This window comes from Aedes albopictus, chromosome 3 (genome assembly GCF_035046485.1).
Source record: "Aedes albopictus strain Foshan chromosome 3, AalbF5, whole genome shotgun sequence".
NCBI classification, from domain to species: domain Eukaryota; kingdom Metazoa; phylum Arthropoda; class Insecta; order Diptera; family Culicidae; genus Aedes; species Aedes albopictus.
The window spans coordinates 317,356,330-317,381,527 of NC_085138.1; the positions used below are offsets into that span (position 1 = coordinate 317,356,330).

General features: G+C 43.3%; 1 protein-coding gene across 2 annotated transcripts in view; it reads right to left on the bottom strand.

The window, feature by feature from the left end:
- LOC109413568 (trimethylguanosine synthase) overlaps window positions 1-25,198 on the bottom strand; it is a 42,410-nt gene that overhangs the window by 7,416 nt on the left and 9,796 nt on the right. For both annotated transcript variants that reach the window (XM_019687254.3, XM_062842564.1), the window contains exon 3: window positions 3,606-4,935. In XM_019687254.3, coding sequence (XP_019542799.3) covers window positions 3,606-4,935 — 1,330 coding nt within the window. The remainder of the gene's footprint in view (window positions 1-3,605; window positions 4,936-25,198) is intronic.

Sequence of the window (25,198 nt, forward strand, 5' to 3'; positions counted from 1 at the left end):
TGTTACAGGTTAAATGATATAACATTTTTAACTGTGTAAGGAACAAAAATGCATAGTTGTGTAGTATTTTTTGATTATAATTCTTTTGCTTCGTTCAGAAATAATGAAAGCATTCTAGAAATTTTCAAAAGATATAGATAGTTAAGGATCCAATATTGACCCATGAAGCTTCGTAAATGCACAGGCTGTGAATGAAAATGAGGACGTTAGAGGATTTCTTGAAATTAAACATTTACTTGACATCTCAGAGCATTAAACAATTTTAGACAATATTTTAATCATTCGAACCGTGCACCGATTTATTGGTTGATTCGAATATATTATGGGTAGTAGTATGGGTTTGTCATGCTCGCTCTCAAAACTGATGAAGTCTTTTTGACAACAAATTGTTAGTTAGAAAAAAGTGATGAATTGATTGATCTTACATTTCAGTGTTTTTTCTATTAATCAATGTCAAAACTTACTTTAACGGTAATGATCGATCCTCCAGCGTACCGTGCTGTCTCAACTGTTGTCAACTCAGTAGCTCTATACAGAGCTCGGTATTAATCTTTGCTAACCATTGCTGAATATTATTATCGTCACTGTTGGAATTGTGTCGCTTCTTAGAACAGGAAAGCTTGGTTTGAAGTAACAATGTTTTATTAGCGCGTTAAGAAGTTGTATGCATGGTAAACTTTAATTTTTTGCCCGTACTAATTAGTACATGTTTATTTTATTACTGTATTAACGAGATTTTTAGCCATAGGCTAGTTCATCTCGGGACCCACACTTTACTTCCCTTCGTATGTCGGGAGTGGGATTCGATCCCAGGTCCTCGGCGTGGCAGTCACGAGCTGTAACCATCACACCGATCCGCTCCAGAGAGTACATGTTTGTTCCTCTCATCCATGGTATATATCTTTTAAAGTTCCGTTAAGTTTTAAATTAGTGTTTTTTCTAAAGCACATTATACAAACACATTATGCACAGACCATGCTATTTATTAAATATTGAGTGGAAAATGTCTCTTTATGGTGTATAGAAGAATCCACATACCAATGATCATTTAATCAACAAAAACTCTATAAAAACAAAATAAAGCTTTACATGTGTAACGAGACCTTATAGTTACCTGATATCCACTCATCTCTAACGGCATATGATTGCTTTGATTGAAAAAAAAAAACGTTGAAATATGCGTTTGCTCGTTGTAAACTTGTTATTTGCAACGCTTTCTAGTTACAAATCCATTAATTTCAACATTTGATAAGTTGTTGCATTTAAAAGGCACTAAAGTGCCATATATGTGCTGTCAGTGCACTCCGATTCACGTTAGTGTCAAAATTACGTTGCAATTAGCGTATGTCATTTGCTCGCCGCAAAGCAAATATGTTGCAACAAGTGAACTGCCGCTTTTGTTGGTGGCTTCCTATGGAAATATAGCGACTGGTCGTTGGTTTTTTGGCTATATCTCTAAAACCGTAAGAGATTCCATTTTGGCGTCAAAGAACGAAATGAAGAACATTAATTTTTGCGCTAGGAAAAATTTTGTTCAAAATAATCTATGATACAGACGGTACTTTTATCAGAATTTTTAGACGTTTTTTCTCTGTGGTGAAAAATTTTCTGAGAAACATTTTTCTCAATGTATTTTTATCGGATTGCTGAGGTAATTTGGCGTCGATTTCACTAAAAAAAGTTTGTTCTATGATGTATAGTTTTTGAGATATGATTTTTTGAAGTTTGGAGTATTTTGAAAAATTTGGGAAAATTGTGAAATTTCATCTAGCATTTTTCGGGAAAATAGTCCACTATGATTTTTTTGAATTCCAAATTTGGTCATATATCCACGACCTCTAGCTCTGGTGAAATTTTCATTGAAATCGGAGACCCTTCGGCCCAAACCTGTTCGGTAATAAAAAAAAATCCCCTATTGTCAGAAAACTTGTTAACAGACTTTTTTCTAAGTATACCCAGCAAACTTGATTAAAGACTTTATAGGCTTCTTTCTGTAAGTTTGGAAAGCTTTTGCCAGGAAACTTGAAAGGCTTCTTCATAAATGCTTAAGGTGAATATATGACGAAGCCACATCTCAAATTTTCAAGAGCACGAGCTGAATGAACCAAACGACGGATTGCGCTGAAAAGTTGATCGATTGGTCACCACCGGGGTGTGACCAATCGATCAACTTTTCAGCGCAATCCGTCGTTTGGTTCATTCAGCTCGTGCTCTTGAAAATTTGAGGTATGGCTTCGTCATATAATGTCCTTAAAAGTATTTTTTCTACAACCTTTTTAATCTTCTTTCTCTCCCCGGAAGCTTGGAAGACATCTTCCTGGGAACTTGAAACACTTCTAGCTAGAAGCATAAAAGGCTCTTTGAATGCTTGAAAAGCTTCTCCCTGGAAGCAACAGCTTTTCCTTTGATATTTAGGAAGGTTTGTTCTTAAAAACTTGGAAGATTTTTCTCTGACAGCTTGGAAGGCTTCTTCGCCTTGATAGCTTTTTCTCTGAAATCTTGGAAGGCTGCTCCATAAAAACTTGATGGTTTGTCCCTGGAAGTTTGGAAGGCTTCTCCGTGAAAGTTTTTTTTTTCACTGGCAAATGCAAATGTTTCTCTTTGGTTGCTTGAAAGGCTTCTCCCCGGAAGCTTGGAAGGCTTTTTGCAAAAAAATTGAAAGGGGTTTCCTAAAAAGCTTGAAATGGAAACATGAAAGGCTTCTCTTTGAAAACTTGAAAGGCTTCTTCCTGTCATATTGGAAAGCATTGCCATGGAAGCTTGACAACTTTTCTTCTTATATTTTGGAAGGTTTCTTCAAGGAAGCTTAAAAGGCTTCGGAAGCTTGACCGCCCTCTCCCTGGAAGCTTGAAAGACTTTTTCTTTCCCTGGAAAACTGAAAATTGTCTCTTTGATTGTTTGGAAGGTTCTTTCTCTGGAAGCTTGATCTGCTCTCTCTCTCTCTCTCTCTCTCTCTCTCTCTCTCTCTCTCTCTCTCTCTCTCTCTCTCTCTCTCTCTCTCTCTCTCTCTCTCTTCTTGGCGTAACGTCCTCATTGGGACAAAGCCTGCTTCTCAGCTTAGTGACACTATGAGCACTTCCACAGTTATTAACTGAGAGCTTCCTCTGCCAATGACCATTTTGCATGCGTATATCGTGTGGCAGGCACGAAGATACTCTATGCGCAAGGAAGTCAAGGAAATTACCTTTACGAAAAGATCCTGGACCAACCGGGAATCGAACCCGTCACCCTCAGCATGGTCATGCTGAATACCCGTGCGTTTACCGCCTCGGCTATATGGGCCCTGGAAGCTTGATCTGCTTCTCCCTATAAATTTGAAGAGCTTCTCTCTTAGCAGTTGGGAAGGCTTCTTCTTGAAACCTTTTTTCCAAAATGCTTGACAAGTTTCTTTTTTTTTTTGGAATTCTAAAGGTTTTTTCATTCTTTTCTGATTGCTTGTAAGACTTCTCTTTGAAAAATTGCAAGAATTCTCTCTGGAAGCTTGAAAGACATCTTTCTAGAAGCGTGGTTTCGCCCAGGACAGGATGCTTCAAAGGCTTCTCACTTTTAATAAAAAAAAACTCTGAAAGTTCTCAATCAGAAAACCATTCCCGTACCCAACTTACTTGAGCATCATCCCGGAACCGCTGCTGCTGTTGCGCTTGCGTTTGTGCATCTTGTTTCTAGACTCTCTCCCAACATGTTCGCCGCTTTTCTCAGCCATAAAAGTATTGTAATGGGTTGCATACATCTCCTGGAAATGCTTCTGCCACAGGATCTGCCAGTACTGTTCCCCATCCATGGCAGCTTCGTCTTCCTGTAGGGTCGACGACGATGGTTCGGCACCATCCAGCGAGGAGCTGAGTTGAACGCCGCCAGCTCGCAAGCAAGCCGTCTCCAGCAAGTCGGAGCTGTTGGAACTTTCCGATTCGGATGACATTGGCTCGCTAAGGCTGGACTCGCTCAGATTGGAAGATTCGGAGCTGACCTTCGAGCTACAAAAGTCGTAGCTGGAGATTGTCATACGCGTTACGTTGGTCATTGAATCCGTAGTGCCGATGGTCAGTGGAATGCTGGAAGTTACCGAGTCGCAGCGAGGACTCAACAGGGCTTCATTTTCTCCAGATCCAGAACGATGCGTGATCCAGATGTCGTTGAAATCATCACTCCGGCTGCAAGGATGAGGCGAACTGGTCGTAACGATTATTTCCGTAGGTGCTTTCGGGTCCGGATCGGCCTCCATTGTATCGAAGGAGAAGTGCTTGGAAGCATCATAGGTCGTGTCCGGAGTGGCCTCACTCTTGGAATGTGGTGAAGTACAGTTCGTTTCATGTTGTGCTTGTTGCGGAACCTGGTCCAGATATTCCGGATTAATATAATCGCTATACTTCTCAATCCATGAAGCCCAGATAATCGATTCCCCGTGTTGGTTCCAGTAGGACTCCCATGCTTCCTGCAAGTCTTCTCTACCGAAAACCTCCGGCAGACTATTGTTTCGTTCGGCATGCACCATCGAAGTAACTTTCGCCTCATCCACCAGAGCGTCTTTCACTCCCTCAAAGAAACCCTCATTTCGCTCATCCTTCCTTCCAAAATTCTTCTCCGAAATATCGGCCCCACTATCGCTAGAGTGCAGTCCGTGCTGGGCCATTACAGCACCGTGGAAGATATGCTCATGCTCGTCAGTACTGCAATAATTGGTATCGGAATGTGATGCACTTGCACTGAAGTAGCAACTTGCATCACTAGCACCGCAATCTCGGTCCCATTTGACCACACTTCGTCCGAAACTCAGCTGCTTCCTCAGGGGTTCTTCGCTGAAAACATCATCCTCGATTTCCTCCACAATTTCTATGGTGTTCTCCTTTACTATTACTGCTCCCGCATCAATCTCATCCGTGCATTGCTGGTCCGGTTCCGGGTGCTGCTGATCTACTACGGATGCTTCCAATAGATCTATAACAAAAAAAAAGGAAACCATTTGAGTAAACATTCAAATCTGCAGGTCTGGTAGGAGGTCAATAACTTCGTAAATTATATTTAAAAAAAAACCCTTACAGGGGCGTTATATAGGGGTTTTCGGGGGTTTCGGAGGGTTTTAAAGTTACATGCGGTTCGAGGGGGCTTTAGGGAAATTTTGGAGGCATTGCAAGAAGTTTCAGAGGTTTTTAAGCGGGTTTCAGAGACGTTACAGAGGCTTCAAATAGGCGTTTTCAGGAGTTTCGAAGGATTGCTGTGGGTTCCAGAGGATGACGCACCTGAAAGGGATTAACACAAAAGGCCGAATCACGAAAGGCCGAACCACGAAAGGCCGAATCACGAAAGGCCGAAGATAACGAAAAGCCGAATGTAACAAAAGGCCGAATGATGAAAGGCGCATGTTAACTCGGTTTCAGTTTAGTTAAATGCTATTAAAAGAATGTATATAAGGGTTGTTTAAGTTTTTTATAACCTCAAATTGGATATTCTTTAGTAGTCCCACAGCAACGTAAAAGGCACATAAATATGCGGCTTATGGCCGATTTCTTCACCTCGGCTTAACCGGTAAGCCAGGCTTACCCATATAGTTAAACCTGGTTTAACGCTTAAGCCCGGGTGAAGAAATCGCACCTTAGCCGCATGGAGGATTGAGGAACTGAGGCAGCAGAAGGCCGCCGAAGTATCCGATAGCCGATGCACCGAATTTGCATCGATTCGAACTCAAGGAAAACAGTAGTTTCAATAGTATGCTAGGTATAATGCGAACATAAGTTGTTATCTTTTTTTGAGTCCGACAAGCGTCAGCGAACGCGGACAGCAAGCGTTTCTCCGATATATATCAAACGTAGTTGTTCGGCTAGTTATTTGCCCTTTATATCATTATGTGCTGCCGTTATAAGCATATTATGCCATGTTCTGTATAATCAAATATCACTATACATGTCACATTTGTAGACAACAGTGTAGACAACTTCCAAACAGATTTGAGTAAAAAGAATTTATTTTGAACAATATTATTTTGTTTAAATGTTTTTTTCTTGTTATAGATACAATTGGTAAAAGTAATGGAAAGGAAAGGGTTAAGTAATAGAATGACTACTTTTGTAATCCGACCTTTCGTTATCTTCGGCCTTCCGTTCCCTTCGGCATTTCGTGCTTCGGCCTTTCGTGCTTTCGGCCTTTTGTGATTCGGCCTTTTGTGATTCGGCCTTTCGTGATTCGTGATTCTGAGCCGGAGGGGTCAATATGACCCCGGCGATGGAATCAGGCATAACAAACGTGTTCGACATCAGCTCGGCCCCCACTCGCATAACAGTCCCATCTTTGCTAGATTTCCTATTCATATAGGACTGTTATGCGAGTGGGGGCAGAGCAAGGCTGCGACAAAAAACACCGGCTCCAAAGGGTTAATCCCGCTGAAAATTGTCCGAAACTTACTGAAATCCCGTTGGACCCCTTGTAACGTACCTGAGACCCTCCGAAACCCCCGAAAACTCTGAAGCTTCTCGATGTACCTCAAATATCCCCTTGAACCCTCCGAAAACGCCTCTGTAACATCTCGGAAACCCGCCGAAAATTCCTGAAAAGTCTCCGAAATCCCTCCGATGCCTTCAAACGCCATGTAACGTAATGTCAAAGTTAATTATTTTGTATGAAAACTGGCTTTCACTGTTATTTTTAAGAACACAGCCGTAGGGATTGTGCTACTATTTCCCGAATGTCGGTTCCCCGAATGCCGTTCCCCACACGCCGATTCCCCATATGCCGTTTCCCCGAATGGTACTTTTCCCGAATCACACCCTTCTTTATTTTATGGGCGGTTCTTTCAAGTTTTATTGCTCCTCAGACCTGTTGAAACCCTGCTGAATGAAGAATGGTAATATGACCCCTTCTTTCCGTTGCTGCTCGTTCTTTCTAGAACCAAATTGATTCTAACGACCTGTCTAACTATGGTAGAATATCTTTTTGAATAAGGGGGCATCCATTTAGTACGTCACGTTAAAAATAAGAATTTGGATGATTTAAAAGGTATTTATTTTTTTACCCATCTTACACCCATAAGAAAAACCGACTGTCGATCCGAGGCACGCAGGGCCGAGTTTCACATACGACCTATCAACTCAGCTAGACGAACTGAGCAAATGTCTGTATGTGTGCGTGCGCGCGTGTGCGTGCGCGCGTGTGTGTGCGTATGTTACAAAGAAAAAGTCACGCACGTTTCTCAGTCGTCTGATATCCGATTTGAATTCTCTTAGCTCCAAGTAAAAGCTACAACATCCTAGTAGAACCCTATTCAATTTTGATACGATTGGACATTTGGTTATCGAGATACCTCTCGAAGAGTTCTTAGGAGTTATACAACTAAACTTTTTTGAGATTTTTATTTCGATTGGACATTTGGTTAGGGAAATATCTTTCGAAGAGTACTTAGGAATTATACAACTAAACTCTTTGAGATTTTTGACAAAGTGTATCATATTAAATATCTCAGCCGTCTGTCAACCGATTTGGGTTCTCTTAGCACCAAATAAAAACTACAACATCCTAGTAGTAGAACCACAGAGAACAGACGTTTAAGCTCAAACAAAAATACGTCGAAATCGTGTATAAAGAATTTAAGTGTCCTCAACGCCACCAACGGAGACTGTCCCACATATTAGGTCGATTTGACCACACGATGGCAGTGTTCATCGTTAAAACACACTAGCCCACAAAGCGACACGAGCGCCAAAAACGGCAAGCACTAGAAACAAAAATGACAACACAATAATGTAAGTGATGTGTTGGGAGGACCACCCTGACCGGAGTCAGCACGCAGCCGATGCGCGATGCCTCGCGATGGCTCATCATCTGACAGACCGTCCAATGATAGATGTCATCCACGTCACGGCAAGAGAGAACTGTCATCTTGTAATTTAGTTTGTATACTCGCCTCGCATTATTCGTCCACATGTCCGTGCTATATTTTTAATAAAGTATTTTAATTTGTTATTTGTTGTCGTAATCGCGAGTTTGTTATTACAACAATTTGGCGACGAGTAAAACTCGTGTCGGTCCGCGGAAAATCGAGCGAAAATAGTGTATTTCGTCGTCGGGAAGCGCGTTGAAAAGTTCGACCGAGATAGAGGTTAGCTGCTATGTCTCGCGAAGGAACACCAAGCTGGGGGGCTAACGAAGGAGAGACCATCTCATTCCAGCAAGCCCTGACGCAGATTCTCACTCAACAACAGAGACTGATCACCCAGCTGTCCCAGCAGATGTCAGCAACGCAGCTTGGCCTGAAGGAGCTTTCCCGTGACGACGTCGCACTGAATGCGTTGGCAAACAACATCAACGAATTTCGCTATGCTCCTGAAGAAGGGTGCACGTTCGACTCTTGGTACGCCCGATACTCGGAATTGTTCGACCAGGACGCCAAGAAGCTCGACGATTCCGCAAAAGTCCGACTCCTTATGAGGAAACTCAACCCAGCGGCACACGAGCGATACACGAGCTTCATACTTCCGAAGCAATCAAACGAGTTCACGTTCAGTGAAACCGTCGAGAAGTTGAAGTCGCTTTTCGGATCACCTGTCTCCATCTTTCACCGGCGGTACCAGTGTCTGCAAACCGTCAAGGATGACACTTAGGACATCGTAGCGTACTCGTGCAAGGTGAACCGCGCCTGTGTGGACTTTAAACTTGCCGACCTGTCCGAGGAGCAATTCAAAAGCCTCATCTTTGTCTGCGGCCTCAAGTCATCGAAGGATTCCGATATTCGGATGCGGCTGATCACGAAGCTGAACGAATCGTCCGAAATCACCCTAACGAAGATTGTGGAGGACTGCAGAAGCCTGATGAACCTCAAGAACGACAACGTACTGGTGGAAAAACAGTTTCCGTCAAGTGTGCATGCTGTGAAGTACAACAACAAGAAGACTTCCAAGCCGAAGCACCAACCATCGGCTGCGGGAAGTAGTAGTGGTGTGGATCAGCCTCGTTCTCCATGCTGGTCGTGTGGAGGGATGCACTTTTCCAAGGACTGCCAGTTGCGTGAACATACGTGTCATGATTGCGGGAAGAAAGGACATAAGGAGGGGTATTGCGCTTGCTTCGCCGGGAGATCGACAGCCGGCAAGGGTAAGAAGCCTGCGCGGAACCTGAAGTCAACGAAAGTCGTCTCCGTTAATTCCGTCAGCCGTGGAAGAAAGTATGCAGAGGTGCGTATCAACAACGTTCCCGTCCGCCTCCAAATTGATTCAGTGTCGGACATAAGCATTATCACCGACGCAATGTGGAAGCAAATCGGAAAACCGGAAGCATCTCCACCGTCGTGCCAAGCAGTGACAGCTTCTGGAGAACCACTCAACATCGCGTCCGAATTCTGGTGTGACGTGACCATCAACGGTGTCTCCAAACGAGGTTTGTGTCGTGTTATGGTACCGGAAATCAATCTATCAGTTCTAGGTTCCGATTGGATGGACAAGTTTGGCCTATGGGATGTGCCAATCAACTCCTTCTGCAACCAAGTCAGCAGTCGGACGCCACCCGACGTAGCGTCACTCCAGGCGAAATTCCCGGAAGTTTTCACCAACAAAATGGGTCTTTGTGGCAAAACGAAGGTCAAGCTTCAGCTGCGAGGTAATCCCACTCCGGTATTTCGGCCAAAACGTCCCGTCTCCTACAGTATGGAAGGTGCCGTCGAAGAAGAAATTCAGCGTCTCCACAGTCTGGGGGTCTTGAAGCCAGTAGACTTCTCGGACTGGGCTGCACCTATAGTGGTCGTCCGGAAGCCCAACGGAAGAGTACGGATCTGCGCCGATTTTTCAACGGGTTTGAACGACGTCCTTGAGTCCAACCAATACCCGCTGCCGTTACCTGAAGATATTTTCTCGAAGATGTCGGGATGTCGGTACTTCAGCCATATCGACCTTTCCGATGCCTATCTTCAGGTGGAGGTGGATGAAAGCTGTCAAAACCTGCTCACCATCAACACCCACAAGGGGCTCTATCAATTCACCCGCTTGTCCCCTGGCATCAAGTCAGCCCCGGGGGCATTCCAACAGTTGGTAGATGCAATGCTTGCAGGACTCGAATTCACCTGCGGCTACCTGGATGACGTTCTTCTGGGCGGCCGAACTGAAGAAGAACACAATCGGAATCTCGAGCGTCTGATGAACCGATTGCAGGAATATGGGTTCACCGTGAGAATAGAAAAATGCAGCTTCAACATGCAACAAGTCGATTATCTCGGGCAGATCATGGACGGCGATGGTGTGCGACCTGACCCCGACAAGGTTGCTGCTATTGCAAACATGCCGCCACCCCACGACCTTTCGACACTCCGATCGTATTTGGGAGCCGTGAATTACTACGCGAAATACATTCCAGAGATGCGGAAGTTGCGGTACCCTATGGACAAACTCCTGAAAGCTGGAGCCAAATGGGACTGGAACACGGCCTGCCAAAACTCGTTCGACCGATTCAAAGAGCTTTTGATGTCTCCGCTGATGCTGACGCACTACAATCCAAAGCTGGATATCGTGGTGTCTGCAGACGCCTCGTCCATCGGCATCGGTGCTAGGATCGCTCATCGACTTCCGGACGGCACCATAAAAGCAATCAGTCATGCGTCCAGAAGTCTCACTCCGGCCGAAGAAAACTACAGCCAGATAGAAAAAGAGGGTTTAGCCTTGATATTCGCCGTCACACGATTCCATAGGATGCTGTTTGGCCGGCATTTCACTCTCGAAACCGACCATAAACCACTGTTGGCCATATTCGGGTCCAAAAAGGGAATACCCGTTTATACCGCCAATAGGCTACAGCGCTGGGCGTTAACCCTCCTTCTATACGACTTCGATATCCAGTACGTGTCAACCGAAAGTTTTGGCTACGCTGATCTTCTATCTAGACTCATCAACAACCACATTCGCCCGGATGAAGAGTACGTGATTGCGGCCATCGAACTGGAGCACACTTTCCAGGATGCTGTGCAGCAGTCCCTGGAATTCCTGCCGCTAACGTACAAAGCGGTTCAAGAAGAGACCAAAGCAGATCCAGTCCTCCAAGAAGTCGTCAAACACGTTCAGCAGGGCTGGCCAACAAAAAGGAGCGACGTCAGTGAAAATTGTCAGCAGTTCTTCCTTCGAAAGGACGGTTTGTCAGTCATATCCGATTGCCTTGCCTATGGTGAGCGGTTGGTCATTCCGTCGAAGTACCAGAAGAAAGTTCTCCAGATGCTGCACAAGGGACACCCCGGCGTCGAAAGGATGAGAGCAGTTGCCCGCAGTTATGTATACTGGCCGACCATCGACAACAGCATCGCGCAGCTCGTACGTGCTTGTAAGGAATGTGCGATGTCTGCCAAAACCAACACCAGAGCGAAACTGGAATCTTGGCCGGTACCTCAAAAACCCTGGCAGCGACTGCATATCGATTACGCCGGGCCCGTCGACGATTGGTATTACCTTATACTAGTTGATGCCTTCTCGAAGTGGCCCGAAGTTATCCCAACTCGTCGAATCACAACATCTGCAACGTTGGAAATCCTTCAAGGAATCTTCGCACGTTTTGGAATGCCAGAGACTTTAGTGAGCGACAACGGACGTCAGTTCGTCAGTGAGCAGTTCGAACGCTACTGTGAAAACAATGGTATTCTACACCTGAAAACGCCGCCATTCCACCCACAGTCCAACGGATTGGCAGAAAGGTTCGTCGACACCTTTAAGCGGACTCTCAAGAAAATTACAGCGGGAGGAGAGGGTCTCACTGAAGCAATCAACACGTTCCTGCTGTGCTACCGTTCCACACCAAACCGAAGCGCTCCGGAAGAGAAGTCCCCTGCCGAGTTACTGCTTGGTAGACCCCTTCGGACATCGCTAGACTTGCTCAAACCTCCAACATCGTTTCACAAAATGGAACACAGCAAGCAAGACAGCCAATATAACCGCAAACATGGAGCCAAGGCCATCTACTACAATCCCCAGGACCTGGTCTGGGCCAAGGTTTTCAAAAACAACAGTTGGAGTTGGGAAGCAGGTCAGGTGCTTGAGCGCGTGGGGAGCGTAATCTACAACGTTTGGCTGCCGCAGAAAAACACATTAATCCGATCCCACTGTAATCAGCTTCGAAGTCGTAACGAATCGGAAACAGCAGATGTAGAAGAAAACGAAACTCCTGTTCAAATCCCACTGGTTATCCTTCTAGACACGTGGGGCCTGAATCCAAGATCTACAGAACCAGAAGAACCGCAGCTGGACCTGGACAGTATTCCAGAGGAACCACGGATGACAGAACCACCTAGGGGTTCTCAACGAAGACGTCAACGCCCACCAAGAAGAGCTGAACAGCAAACGTACATACCTAGCCAATCTTCGCGAAAACGAATGCTGCCTGTGAGGTATGATCCGTTCCATCTTTACTAAAAGGGGAGAGGTGTTGGGAGGACCACCCTGACCGGAGTCAGCACGCAGCCGATGCCTCGCGATGGCTCATCATCTGACAGACCGTCCAATGATAGATGTCATCCACGTCACGGCAAGAGAGAACTGTCATCTTGTAATTTAGTTTGTATACTCGCCTCGCATTATTCGTCCACATGTCCGTGCTATATTTTTAATAAAGTATTTTAATTTGTTATTTGTTGTCGTAATCGCGAGTTTGTTATTACAACATGATGGAACTCTGGCGCCACGCAACGGGAGCATAACCACATACTTTGCTATGGCCGTTACAAAGTTTTACACAAGGCAGAAAGCGAAGATAGACGTCTGTTCTCTGTGGTAGAACGTTATAAATTTTTGTTAGGATTGGATATTTCGTTACCGAGATATCTTTCAAAGCTTACTTGGGAGTAATACTTGGGAGTAGAACCCGATTTGGGTTCTCTAAGCATTAACCTTCCTACGGTGTTCGGGTCAATATGACCCGGATCGCACTTTTCAGGCGCAATATCTTTTGATACTGATTTGCTATAGCTTTGAAACTTTGTGACTTTTAATCTTTTGCCAAAAAATTGTTTTTAAAATTTTGACCGATAATTTTGGCCGTTTCTGAAGGGCTGGACAAAAAAAGTTACGTTTAAGGTGTTCGGGTCATATTGACCCGGATTTGGTACAACGATTTCACAGTCATTTCTCAATAAAATAATAATGTTTTTGTACTCAAAATTATCGTTAGGGCTTAAATTTTGTGGATCCGGCTCAAAACTAAGGTTCGGTTGGATGTGGCCACTTGGAACCGACACCAGAGGGACCATGGTTTGGCCATTTTCGCAGGAGGGCATTTTTCGCAATAAGTTATGCGAAATGCAGCTGATTTGAATGTTTGGAGTGCTAAATGCACCGGAAAAAGCAGCATCAAACTGCCCCAACCACTAAGCTAACTGACCAAATCAGTTTTGGCTATCAGGTGGCCACGGGACTAAATCTTAAGGCCTCGGAACGGCTTCCCGGAGACCCCCGATAGGTGACCATTTTACAAATATGGTGAATCCATGCCGTGCGACATATCAAAAGTTGCAGAATTTTATGGAGAATACATCAGTGACCATGTCAGAAGCCAGAAGCAAGATTGGCCACTTGGTGGTCCCGGAACCGATTCCCGGGACCCCGGAAATGTGGCAAATTTTCGCAGTTTATATGACCTTGCCGTATGGCACATCGAAATTCGCAGAATTTCATTGATAATTCACCAGTCATCAAACCAGCAACTAAAGACAACATTGTCCGCTTGGTGATCTAGGAACCGGTTCCCAGGGCCGGTTCCGAGGACCCCGGAAATGTGGTCAATTGTCGATTTTTTTTACTATGCGAATATATCAGTGGCCACATCAGATACGAAAAGCAGAATTGACCACTTAGTGGTCCTGGAACAGGTTCCCGGTAACCGGTTCCCAGGACTCCGAAAATGTGGCCTATTCTCGCAGTTTGTATGACCTTGCCGTATGGCACATCAAAATTCTCAGAACATCATGTGTAGATAATTCATCAGTTATCAAACCAGCAACTGAAGACAACATTATCTACCTGGTGGTTCCGGAGAAGGTTCCCGGGACCGGTTCTCAAGACCTCGGCAATGAGGTCAATTCTCGCATTTTCTATGGTCATGCTGTCCGATGCATCGAAATGTGCAGAATTCTGATGCTCACATCAGGTATCAGAGGCAGAATTAGCCACTTGGTGATCCTGGAACCTGTTCCCAGGACCCCGAGAATGTAACCAATTCTCGCATTTTGTATGCCCATCTCGTGCGGCACATCAAAATTCTCAGAATTTTATATTGAATTCATCAGTTTTCAAGCCAACTACGGGAAACAACATTGTCCACCTAGTAGTCGCGGAAGCGATTACCAGGACCCCGGAAAAGTTCTCAATTCCCGCAATGTCTTTGATCACGTTGTCCGATCTATCAAGAGTTGCAGAATTTTGATGCGAATACATCAGTGGCCAAGTTAAATGCCAAAAACAGGATTGGCCACTAGATGTTGTGAAACCCGGTTCCCTGGACACCTGGAATGTGCCGTGAGACTTATCAAAATTCAGAGAATTTCATAGATAGTTCATCAATTATCGAACAACTGGAAATATCATTGTCCACCTGATGGTGCCGGAACCGGTTTTCGGAGAAATGTTGTCAATTTTTGTGCTAACCCGATCACCAAATTTGCAGGTTTGTTGTCCAGCATTCTTGCAATATGCCCTGCTCATCGTATACTTCCGGCTTTGTCCACCTTCTGAATACTGGGTTCGCCGTACAGTGCAACGAGCTCGTGATTCATCCTTTACCGCCACTCACCCTTCTACTTCACACCGCCGAAGATTAGTACGCAATGGTCGAAACTCCAAATACTTGCAGGTTCCACTCAAGCATGGTCCGTATCTCGTGTCCATAGAGGACCACCGGTCTTATTGGCGTTTTGTACATGGTACATTTGGTGCGTGAGTGAACCTTTTAGACGGCAGCTACTTACACTGATGGTAGGTACGCGTTCGAATTGCACGACTAATTTTGTTGACAGCTGTCAGTAAAGATCCGATGTAGACGAATTTATCCACCTCCTCGAAGGTATCCCTGTATTTCGTTACATTACTGTCTAGACGGATCCGGTCATGTTCCGTTCTGCCTACCAGCATGTACTTTGTTTGTGCCGCATTCCCTACCACTGCGACCTTTGGTGCTTCGTGTTTCAGGCGAATGTCCGTCACCTTGTCGCTGTTCCCAGCGAAATTTGAATGAATGAACTATCCATTTCACCTGAAACCCACATTTATGTATGTGTAATGTGCAAATTTGCTGCATTTCCAACTTTCCGGAAACTGAGTCCTACGCCGCTAGGTGGCGAATACTTCCATGTAGTACTAAAATGCTAACTTTCTTTTACATTCTGAATATTGATGAAAGTCTGAAAATTTTGATGTGCCATGAGCAGGCCTGGTAGCGAGTCTATTTTTAGTGATTTGGTCACTATTTTCGAGTCAGTCACTAAAAAGTCACTATTTGCATGAAAAAGTCACTAAAGTCACATTTTTCAGTAAAAAGGTCACTAAAGTCACTATTTTCGTAAATCTGACAACATTGAGAAGATAATATAAGAATTTTGGTAAAACAGCAATGCCGAAATTGATGCACAAATTTTCCTCAGAAACCTAGCTTTTAAAAAAATTTCGGCTGCGTCGCATATCAAATTATTAATATGTAGACTACGATAGACTGTAGCTATGTTTTATCGTATTTGAGAGAAGGGAAGATGGATTTGTAGCTAAGATTATAGATGAATTTTTGAATTACCATACTTTTCAAAAGTAACCCAGCTATAATCCTACATTTAAAATTTCCGTTTGTTTATATCACCCGTCCACGAGCATGAGCATGAGCATGAGCAGTGAACCGTATAGTACATTTTTTTCATTATCGTCGCAACGCCTTTACCGTCATGACTAATGTTGCATACTACCGTCACACACTACATTCATGCTGCCGTCGATGCATCAATGTCGTCTACCATGAATGTAGCATTTGGCACCATGATTGTTACACAAATCAAGATGATGGGAGTACGAAATGACAGTTTTGAAATGTAGAGTTGGAGTTCCAGTGGTTCCGAAAATTGCGAAAGAAAAATTCGGATAACTCGTGCTAGAGGGTGTCAAGGGCGTTACTTGGGATCTGAGGGGGTTCAAGGGGGATTTCAGAGGCATTCCAAGAAGCTTCAGAGCATTCTCAGCGGATTTCAGAAACGTTACAGAGGCGTTACATGGCGTTTTCTGGGGTTTCGGAGGGTCTGAGATACGTTACATGGGGTTTCTGGGGGTATTAGGGGGATTTTGGAGGCATTCCAAAGAGCTTCAGAGCACTTTCGGCGGATTTCAGAAACGTTACGGAGGCGTTACATGGCGTTTTCTGGGGTTTCGGAGGGTCTGAGGTGCGTTACATGGGGTTTCTGGGGGTTTTATGGGGATTTTGGAGGCATTCCAAAAAGCTTCAGAGCATTTTCAGCGGGTTTCAGTAACGTTACGGAGGCGTTACATGGCGTTTTCTGGGGTTTCGGAGGGTCTGAGATGCGTTACATGGGGTTCCTGGGGGTATTAGGGGGATTTCAGAGGCATTCCAAAGAGCTTAAGAGAACTTTCGGCGGATTTCAGAAACGTTACGGAGGCGTTACATGGCGTTTTCTGGGGTTTCGGAGGGTCTGAGGTGCGTTACATGGGGTTTCTAGGGGTTTTAGGGGGATTTTGGAGGCATTCCAAAGAGCTTAAGAGAACTTTCGGCGGATTTCAGAAACGTTACGGAGGCGTTACATGGAGTTTTCTGGGGTTTCGGAGGATCTGAGGTGCGTTACATGGGGTTTCTGGGGGTATTAGGGGGATTTTGGAGGCATTCCAAAGAGCTTCAGAGCATTTTCGGCGGATTTCAGAAACGTTGCGGAGGCGTTACATGGCGTTTTCTGGGGTTTCGGAGGGTCTGAGGTGCGTTACATGGGGTTTCTGGGGGTTTTATGGGGATTTTGGAGGCATTCCAAAAAGCTTCAGAGCATTTTCAGCGGGTTTCAGTAACGTTACGGAGGCGTTACATGGCGTTTTCTGGGGTTTCGGAGGGTCTGAGATGCGTTACATGGGGTTTCTGGGGGTATTAGGGGGATTTCAGAGGCATTCCAAAGAGCTTCAGAGAACTTTCGGCGGATTTCAGAAACGTTACGGAGGCGTTACATGGCGTTTTCTGGGGTTTCGGAGGGTCTGAGGTGCGTTACATGGGGTTTCTAGGGGTTTTAGGGGGATTTTGGAGGCATTCCAAAGAGCTTCAGAGCATTTTCGGCAGATTTCAGAAACGTTACGGAGGCGTTACATGGCGTTTTCTGGGGTTTCGGACGGTCTGAGGTGCGTTACATGGGGTTTCTGGGGGTATTAGGGGGATTTTGGAGCCATTCCAAGAAGCTTCAGAGCATTTTCGGCAGATTTCAGAAACGTTACGGAGGCGTTACATGGCGTTTTCTGGGGTTTCGGAGGGTCTGAGGTGCGTTACATGGGGTTTCTGGGGATTTTAGGGGGATTTTGGAGACATTCCAAGAAGCTTCAGAGCATTTTCAGCGGATTTGATTTCAAAGTCGTTACAAAGGCGTTTTTGACGATGGCGGAAACCCTCAGTAGTGTCCCTGTATTGTCCCAGAAACCCCAAGCGCCATATTTAATTCCAAAATGGCCTAGGATATCGGGTTTCAACATCAGCTCAATTAGCCAGGTCTGAAAATATCCGTATGGCATGAGACTTTTTGATTTGTTAGACGTGGGCCGTAACTATTCAGTTGCGAGCCACTGACTTTTGTTTCCCTGCTCCATTGGTGGTTATGACCCTCGGAACGCACAATCCGAAAATCTTTGTCTCCGCTTCTTCACACTTCCGGTTCCTAAATTATACGCATGTCCCGTTCGCAGTTTTCGGAACCACTGGTATTTCATTAGTTCACTCAATTTGAAAATCCACTACATTTTTTGCCGTGATTAAAAAAATGTCACAGTCACCCATGAATATTTCATCTGGTCATACGTGAATGTTTTTGTTGCATGATAGTCAAGACCATACATCCACGATTATCATGCAAACTACAGTTTTTGATAGTACATTTTGGATCACTGAGCATGAGCATGATTGACCGCCCGCGGTTGCTCCTCTGTTATTGCAAGGACAACTGCATTTACACAAAGAACCAACAGATGATGCTTGGGATTATATCACCCGTCCACGAATTCAAAAACTGGTAATGATTAAATCTAAATGTGTGATTAAAGTATTTATATCGGATCAAAATAGAAGAACTAATAGTGCATTGCATTCCCCTGAATTTGTTCTTCTTAAATTATCGGAAGTTTTTTTTAAATTAATTTTAGTGTTAAATGCGAGATGAATTTCTGATGATACTGGAGGTAGTTGTGAAGTCATTTGTTCAGTAGCTTTTTGTTGAAATCCGAAAGAGTTAATGATGGAGTTTATTTGAGAGCTTCTGATGAAAATCATCATGCACGTGATATTTTGTTGTTAAATCTAGTGAAACAAAATTTGATGGAATTATTTCAAGAGTATTATTTGGAATAATTAAAAGTTTGCCCAATACGTTTATTTAAGCATTTCTTCAAGATTTTTTTGTTTAAATATGCTTATTCAAACCAAAATGTCATCTTATATGCGATGATGAGGTTCAACAAGAAATCTGTCAAAGTTTCTTTCGCAAAATTTGCTCAAATTCTGCAAAGATTTTTTTCAAAAATTAGATAAGTTTTTTATCTGGGCCTTCGAGATATCGGTCAAAATGTTTTTACTAGGAATATACTGCCGTGAATCGCAAGTCAGTCCCATCTGCATTTTGGGCAAAAATGAGTTAATGGCCGTTTTTGAGCTTTCTTCGGATGATCTTTCAGATGCGTGCAAAAAAATATATAGTTTGTTCAGTAAAATTGAAAAACAACACCAAATCAGATTGTCCCATAATGAAATGTAATCGCAAGTCAGTCCCATTACGACCTTGTGCACCCTCCGGTACAAAACCTAACACTATTTTAGCCAGTTTTATATTTTTCACTGTTACGTATTCACGTTTGAAACAATATGTGAAAGTTTCATGATGATCGCAAAAGTTTTCAATTCATGGCGTTTTTTTAGAGTTTCGCATGGAAATCGAATTTGAAAACTTCAGAGGCCATTTTCTCAATGCCTACTTTTTACATATGGGACTGACTTGCGATTCACGGCAGTATAGAAATGTTAACAGGAATTTTAAGATTCAATCAATTCCAGAAGATTCTCCAAAACATATTTGGCTACATATTTTTCAGGAGTGCAGTAAGAATAAGAAGTATTCTTCACAATTCAATCTTCACATTTATTTCACCGAGAATTATTCCAAGATTTTCTTGTCGTTTTTTCAGAGCACAAACTTAGGAACTTTGCTAAGAATTATGCATTGATTTCCTCGGGAATTCGTTAATTCATTGAATGTCCAGCATATAAATTCAAGTTTCCAACAACTTTGAGGTCACTTTTCAGTCACTATTTGGTCACTTTTTTGATAATTTTGGTCACTTTTATTTTGCCACCTGATCGCTACCAGCCCTGCATGAGCTCGAGCTTGATTAATCGCCAGCAGTTGCTACACCAGTATCGCCAAATCAGCTTCACTCACACAAGGAACCAATGAGGTAGCTGCTCGGGATGTTCAGTGTTGGTAGTGTCCTATTTTTTGACGAGAATGGCGCCTCAGGTTGCAGGTCAATGTGGAGAACGAGGGGAACATAGGCAAAACTACCGGGGTTGCCATTCACCTAGAATTTTAATGCATTGCAGTTAGGCGATGAATGATGAATGGATGAACTAATGAATATTTGTTTGTAGTGCACCCCCTGGCAAAAATCCGTAGTTTCGCCCATGGAGAGGGCAGTGATGATTGCAATCGCCGAGAAACCGGTTTCCAATAGCTTGATAACTGATATACCCTATCATAAGCTATGTGAAAATTTACCATATGCAGTCATACGAAATGTGAGAATTTACCGCGCTTCCGGGGACTCGCATTCTAGGGGTCTAGGGAAACTGCGAGAATTGGCCACATTTTCGGAATCCTGGGAACCGGTTACCGGGAATCTGTTCCAGAACCACTAAGCGGCCAATCCTACTTTTCGTATCTGATGCGGCCACTGATATATTCGCAACAAAATTCTGCAAATTTAGATATGTCGCACGGCATAGTAAAAAAAATCGACAATTGACCACATTTCCGGGGTCCTCGGAACCGGCCCTGGGAACCGGTTCCTAGATCACCAAGCGGACAATGTTGTCTTCAGTTGCTGGTTTGATGACTGGTGAATTATCAATGAAATTCTGCGAATTTCGATGTGCCATACGGCAAGGTCATATAAACTGCAAAAATTGGCCACATTTCCGGGGTCCCGGGAATCGGTTCCGGGACCACCAAGTGGCCAATCTTGCTTCTGGCTTCTGACATGGTCACTGATGTATTCTCCATAAAATTCTGCAAATTTTGATATGTCGCACGGCATGGATTCACCATATTTGTAAAATGGTCACCTATCGGGGGTCTCCGGGAAGCCGTTCCGAGGCCTCAAGATTTAGTCCCGTGGCACCTGATAGCCAAAACTCATCTGGTCAGTTAGCTTAGTGGTTGGGGCAGTTTGATGCTGCTTTTTCCGGTGCATTTAGCACTCCAAACATTCAAATCAGCTGCATTTCGCATAACTTATTGCGAAAAATACCCTCCTGCAAAAATGGCCAAACCATGGTCCCTCTGGTGTCGGTTCCAAGTGGCCACATCCAACCGATCTTTAGTTTTGAGCCGGATCCACAAAATTTAAGCCCTGACGATAATTATAAGTACAAAAACTTTATTATTTTATTGAGAAATGACTGTGAAATCGTTGTACCAAATCCGGGTCAATATGACCCGAACACCATAAACGTAACTTTTTTTGAGCACCTTCGGAAGGTTAAATGGGAGCTACAATACTCTTGTTAAAGGCTCTGAATTTTTATTTCGATGGGACATTTGGTTACTGATATATCTTTCGAAGAGTATTCCAATAAATTCTTTTTTTAAATATTATATTCGCTTGTCATCCTACATGAGCTTCTGGCCAGTCTAGGGAAAATTATTTTTTTAATAAATAATGCTTTCTTGACCTCATAAGAATTGTACTAGCAGACTATTGTTTTCAATAAAATTATAAATAACAAATTACAAATGAACAGGAATTCTATGAAAACTAACAATATGGTAAATAAAAGCTTTAATTCTATATATTGTGGGAAAAATGCAAGAACCGGACAGAAATATTTTTAATGAACCTTACAGATTTAAGTTACATAGTAGATATATAACTTTTGTCCTTTTTACACCATAACCATGAATACCAAGTACTTCGTAGCTAATTTAATCGACTGATTAAGAGATATTAGACAAAGTGTATCTCGATAATTTTTTTATCCATTTGTTAATCGATTCAAGATCTTTTGGCAGTTAACGAAATATACAATACTCCAGAATATGTGAACTATTTTTTAAGAATTCCATACAAGATTCTAGGAGATGCCTGGCATTTCTGGCAGTTTAGTCCATGGTCCATGATGCTATTTTGGAAACCAATCCACTAGATGTCAAATCCACAATATTTTCTAGAATGACCAAAAGGCACAATCACACAAAATAAATATGTTAAATACGAATAATACAACAATAATTTCATTAAGTGTATGAAGGGTTCTGTTCACCATAGATGGATTAAATCGGGTTTTTTATAGCTTGTGATTGCTGTTACAGCCGATCGCAGCAATTTTTAAGATGAAACAAAACTACCATCATCGATTTTCAAAAGCTCAAAATCACTCACTCACTATCCAACCAACGTTGATAGCAAATTATTACTGAACTCTCAAATAGCATCTGTAAACAGTCAAATCACTTCCAATAACGGATTTGTGATTTTGACTGGAAGACTGCTTTCAATATGATGATTGCTGATGACTGAATTATGGTTTGAAGCTCAAACGATTGTTGTTAATATAAGACAAGTTGATGTTCTTATCTGCTGCCAAATCTCATGAAATTAGAATGACCTGACTCTGAAACTTGATCGCCAAGGGTCGTTCATACATCACGTAGACCTAAAGAAAGTGGGTCTGGCCAAAGTCTGTGTTTTATACAATCTATATAAATTTTAAAAACTAAGTCTGGACAAATCCTACGAAACTTGATCCACGTGTTTATAAACATCACCTCATGTAATTCTGTAGGGTTTTAGCATTCATCCAATCCGGTCAAATACAGCCGAAACGTCGGGCAGTTACTAAACTACAATTTGAATTTGCAAGACTGAACAGCCGAAAACTCTGAGATGATTGTTAATGTTTCTTCGGTGATCACCAAAAAAAACATCAATAATCAACAATATCACTTTATGTTGTACCTGTTACGGTGTCTCTGCAGAACTCCAGAACATGATGTATAAAAATATGGCATTACGACATGATCAGAAGCTGAAACTTTACCCTGCTGCTGTAAAAAAGATACTAGAGTATGAAAGATAAATATTTACCATACACGTTTTCAATTTATAACTAATAATTATAAATTTGCTAAATTTGACATTTACATTAAATTACAGTCGTATAATCGAGTATTGTCTGCAGTGCCGGATTTAGGCTTCGGGGGGCCCGAAGCAAACTTTTTAGAGTAGGCCCCCAAAAGCAAGATTTTAAAGAGGGTATCGCGCCACTTGGGCGGTGGCTTCTATATTCGTCTGTTTTCCACAATAACTCAGTCAATTTTGAACCAATTGACTTGAAATCTTGTACACTGGTAGATACTATACCTATCTCACCACATTCCAAAAGTTGTGTCAATTGGTTCAAATTTGACTCAGTTATAGTGGAAAACAGACGAATATGGAAGCCACCGTCCAAGTGGCGCGATTCCCGATGTAAATCTTATATTAGGGGTACTCACTAAACAGATTAAATTGCTGCGTAAGCCATGATTTTCTGCTTATTTGAAATGTTTCATGTTTTTGCGAATGAAATAATCAAAGATTGCCTTGGTGATCGCGACTTTTAATCAGTTTAATCAGTTTACGCTGTTTAGTGAATCCCCCTATTATTTTTTTTTGTCAATGTTGTGTAATTCGTATTTTTTTAAATTTTTACTGTTTTTTGACTTAGACTGGAAAAAATAGGTCTTTAGTGTTGGAGGCTATTCCACCATGGCCACGCAGGCCATAGCGAGGCTAGCTCCGTCGATGCCTGTTTCTAAATTACAATGAAAATAAAACGCTAGACACCTTCCATCAAACTAGACGGCTGCCGACTGATACCTCATTTTTCTTCTAAACTTCATACCTCTGCCATCTCTCCAACAATTGTACCTACCAACAATACTGCAGCCATTCACGTACCTGAAGGTTCGACGCTACCTAACTTCCAACACTCCTCCTTAGCGTCGCAACCTTCGAACCACGATCACCTCCTCCTGGATCGAAGCTCCTCCTCACTCCAACGCTTGGCAAGTGGCCCAACTCCGACGCTTGCACCAGCTCTACACCAGTTCTGAGCTCCGACCAGGTCCATCTCCGAGCTCCACCTTCATGTTGTCTTCCGGATCACTCCTCCTGTCGCCAACCTCTTCGTCCAGGTGCGACCACCGAGCTGCATCCGATCCAACTCAACAATCCTCGAGCTCCGTCCGGTGACCAGCCAGCAGTCATCCAGTTGACCCGTATCGCCAACATTCCCATGGATCCTGTCCTCCGTTGCAGCCAATCCATCCGCCCAAGGATCCCGTGCTGCGACTCCGCGACTTATGCGGCCGATCCTTCTCCCGGTCGATACGTGCTGTGGAACACGCTCCTGGGCCCATAACCTGTTGGAGGCTAGTCCACCATGGCCACGCGGGCCATAGCGAGGCTAGCTCCGTCGATGCCTGTTTCTAAATTACAATGAAAATAAAACGCTAGACATCTTCCATCAAACTAGACGGCTGCCGACTGATACCTCAATCTGCAACCGCCACACTCTTTATTCCATTCAGGTATATACAATTCAACATTTTTCTTCTAAACTTCATACCTCTGCCATCTCTCCAACAATTGTACCTACCAACAATACTGCAGCCATTCACGTACCTGAAGGTTCGACGCTACCTAACTTCCAACATTTAGGGGGCAACTGTAGCAATAAATTCTCGAAAACGTCGGTGAAACCCAAAATAGAGATATGTAAAACCACTGCTCCGAGATGTTTTAGGAAGCTAGGTTTCCAAAATTGATCCGAATTTCCTAAATATTTCTTTTAATAATTATCATATCTTTCCCATAAAAACATCTGTCCTCAACAAACTGAGCCAGATGGGTATTAAGTAGCCCGAATAAAACGGTATCATACGATTCTGATACAGTTTATCGTTTTCTGATTATTCGTGGTATCATTATATGGATGATAAATCAATGATACTGTGAATCATTTTGGTGATAGCGTGTATCATATTTGGGGTTTCAATGATAGACCGAATGGGTTGTTAAGTATCGTTACCATTCAAAAATGGCCTTTTCCACGAACAAAAAATCTTATCAAATCATTCACATTATAATCAGTTTATCGTTAACTTTATGATACACTGAATAATATAAACAAGCTTGAAATATTTCGTCATTCTGCATTACCGATTAAAAAAAAGCCCACCCCTGCGGAATCATTCTGTTTTACCAACTGTCATAGTTCGTGACGTAATCCGTTCTGTTTATTTTGGTGCTTAAGTTTTTTTTTACACCGTAGAGAATTGAACTGCGGTTGTGTCGTGATCGGTATTCGGCTGGTTTCCTGTATCCTCGCGCAGTGCTTGCCCGTGAGACCACATCGACGTAGTGCTCGCGGTTGGCAAGACATCGGTTTTGTTAAATTAGCTGATAAGGGTAAGCTGCAAGAAGACGACGTCATGACGACGTCGAGAGTCATAGAATGCCGCTGTAGGATGTGGAAGGTAAGTTGGCTTTGTCTAGGCAAATGCATATCGGCAGCTTACACGGAAATGTGGCCATCAAAAAGAAAATAGTTGCTGCGTTTGTAATTTGATCACCCACGCACACGAGCAGTAGAAAGAGCGGTAGTTTACGCTGCATAACCACCGCTGTACAGCGTTCTTAACATTTTATTAGAATTACCTGCATCGACGGCCGTGTTCCGGATCTGCGAGTATAGGTGTGGAATC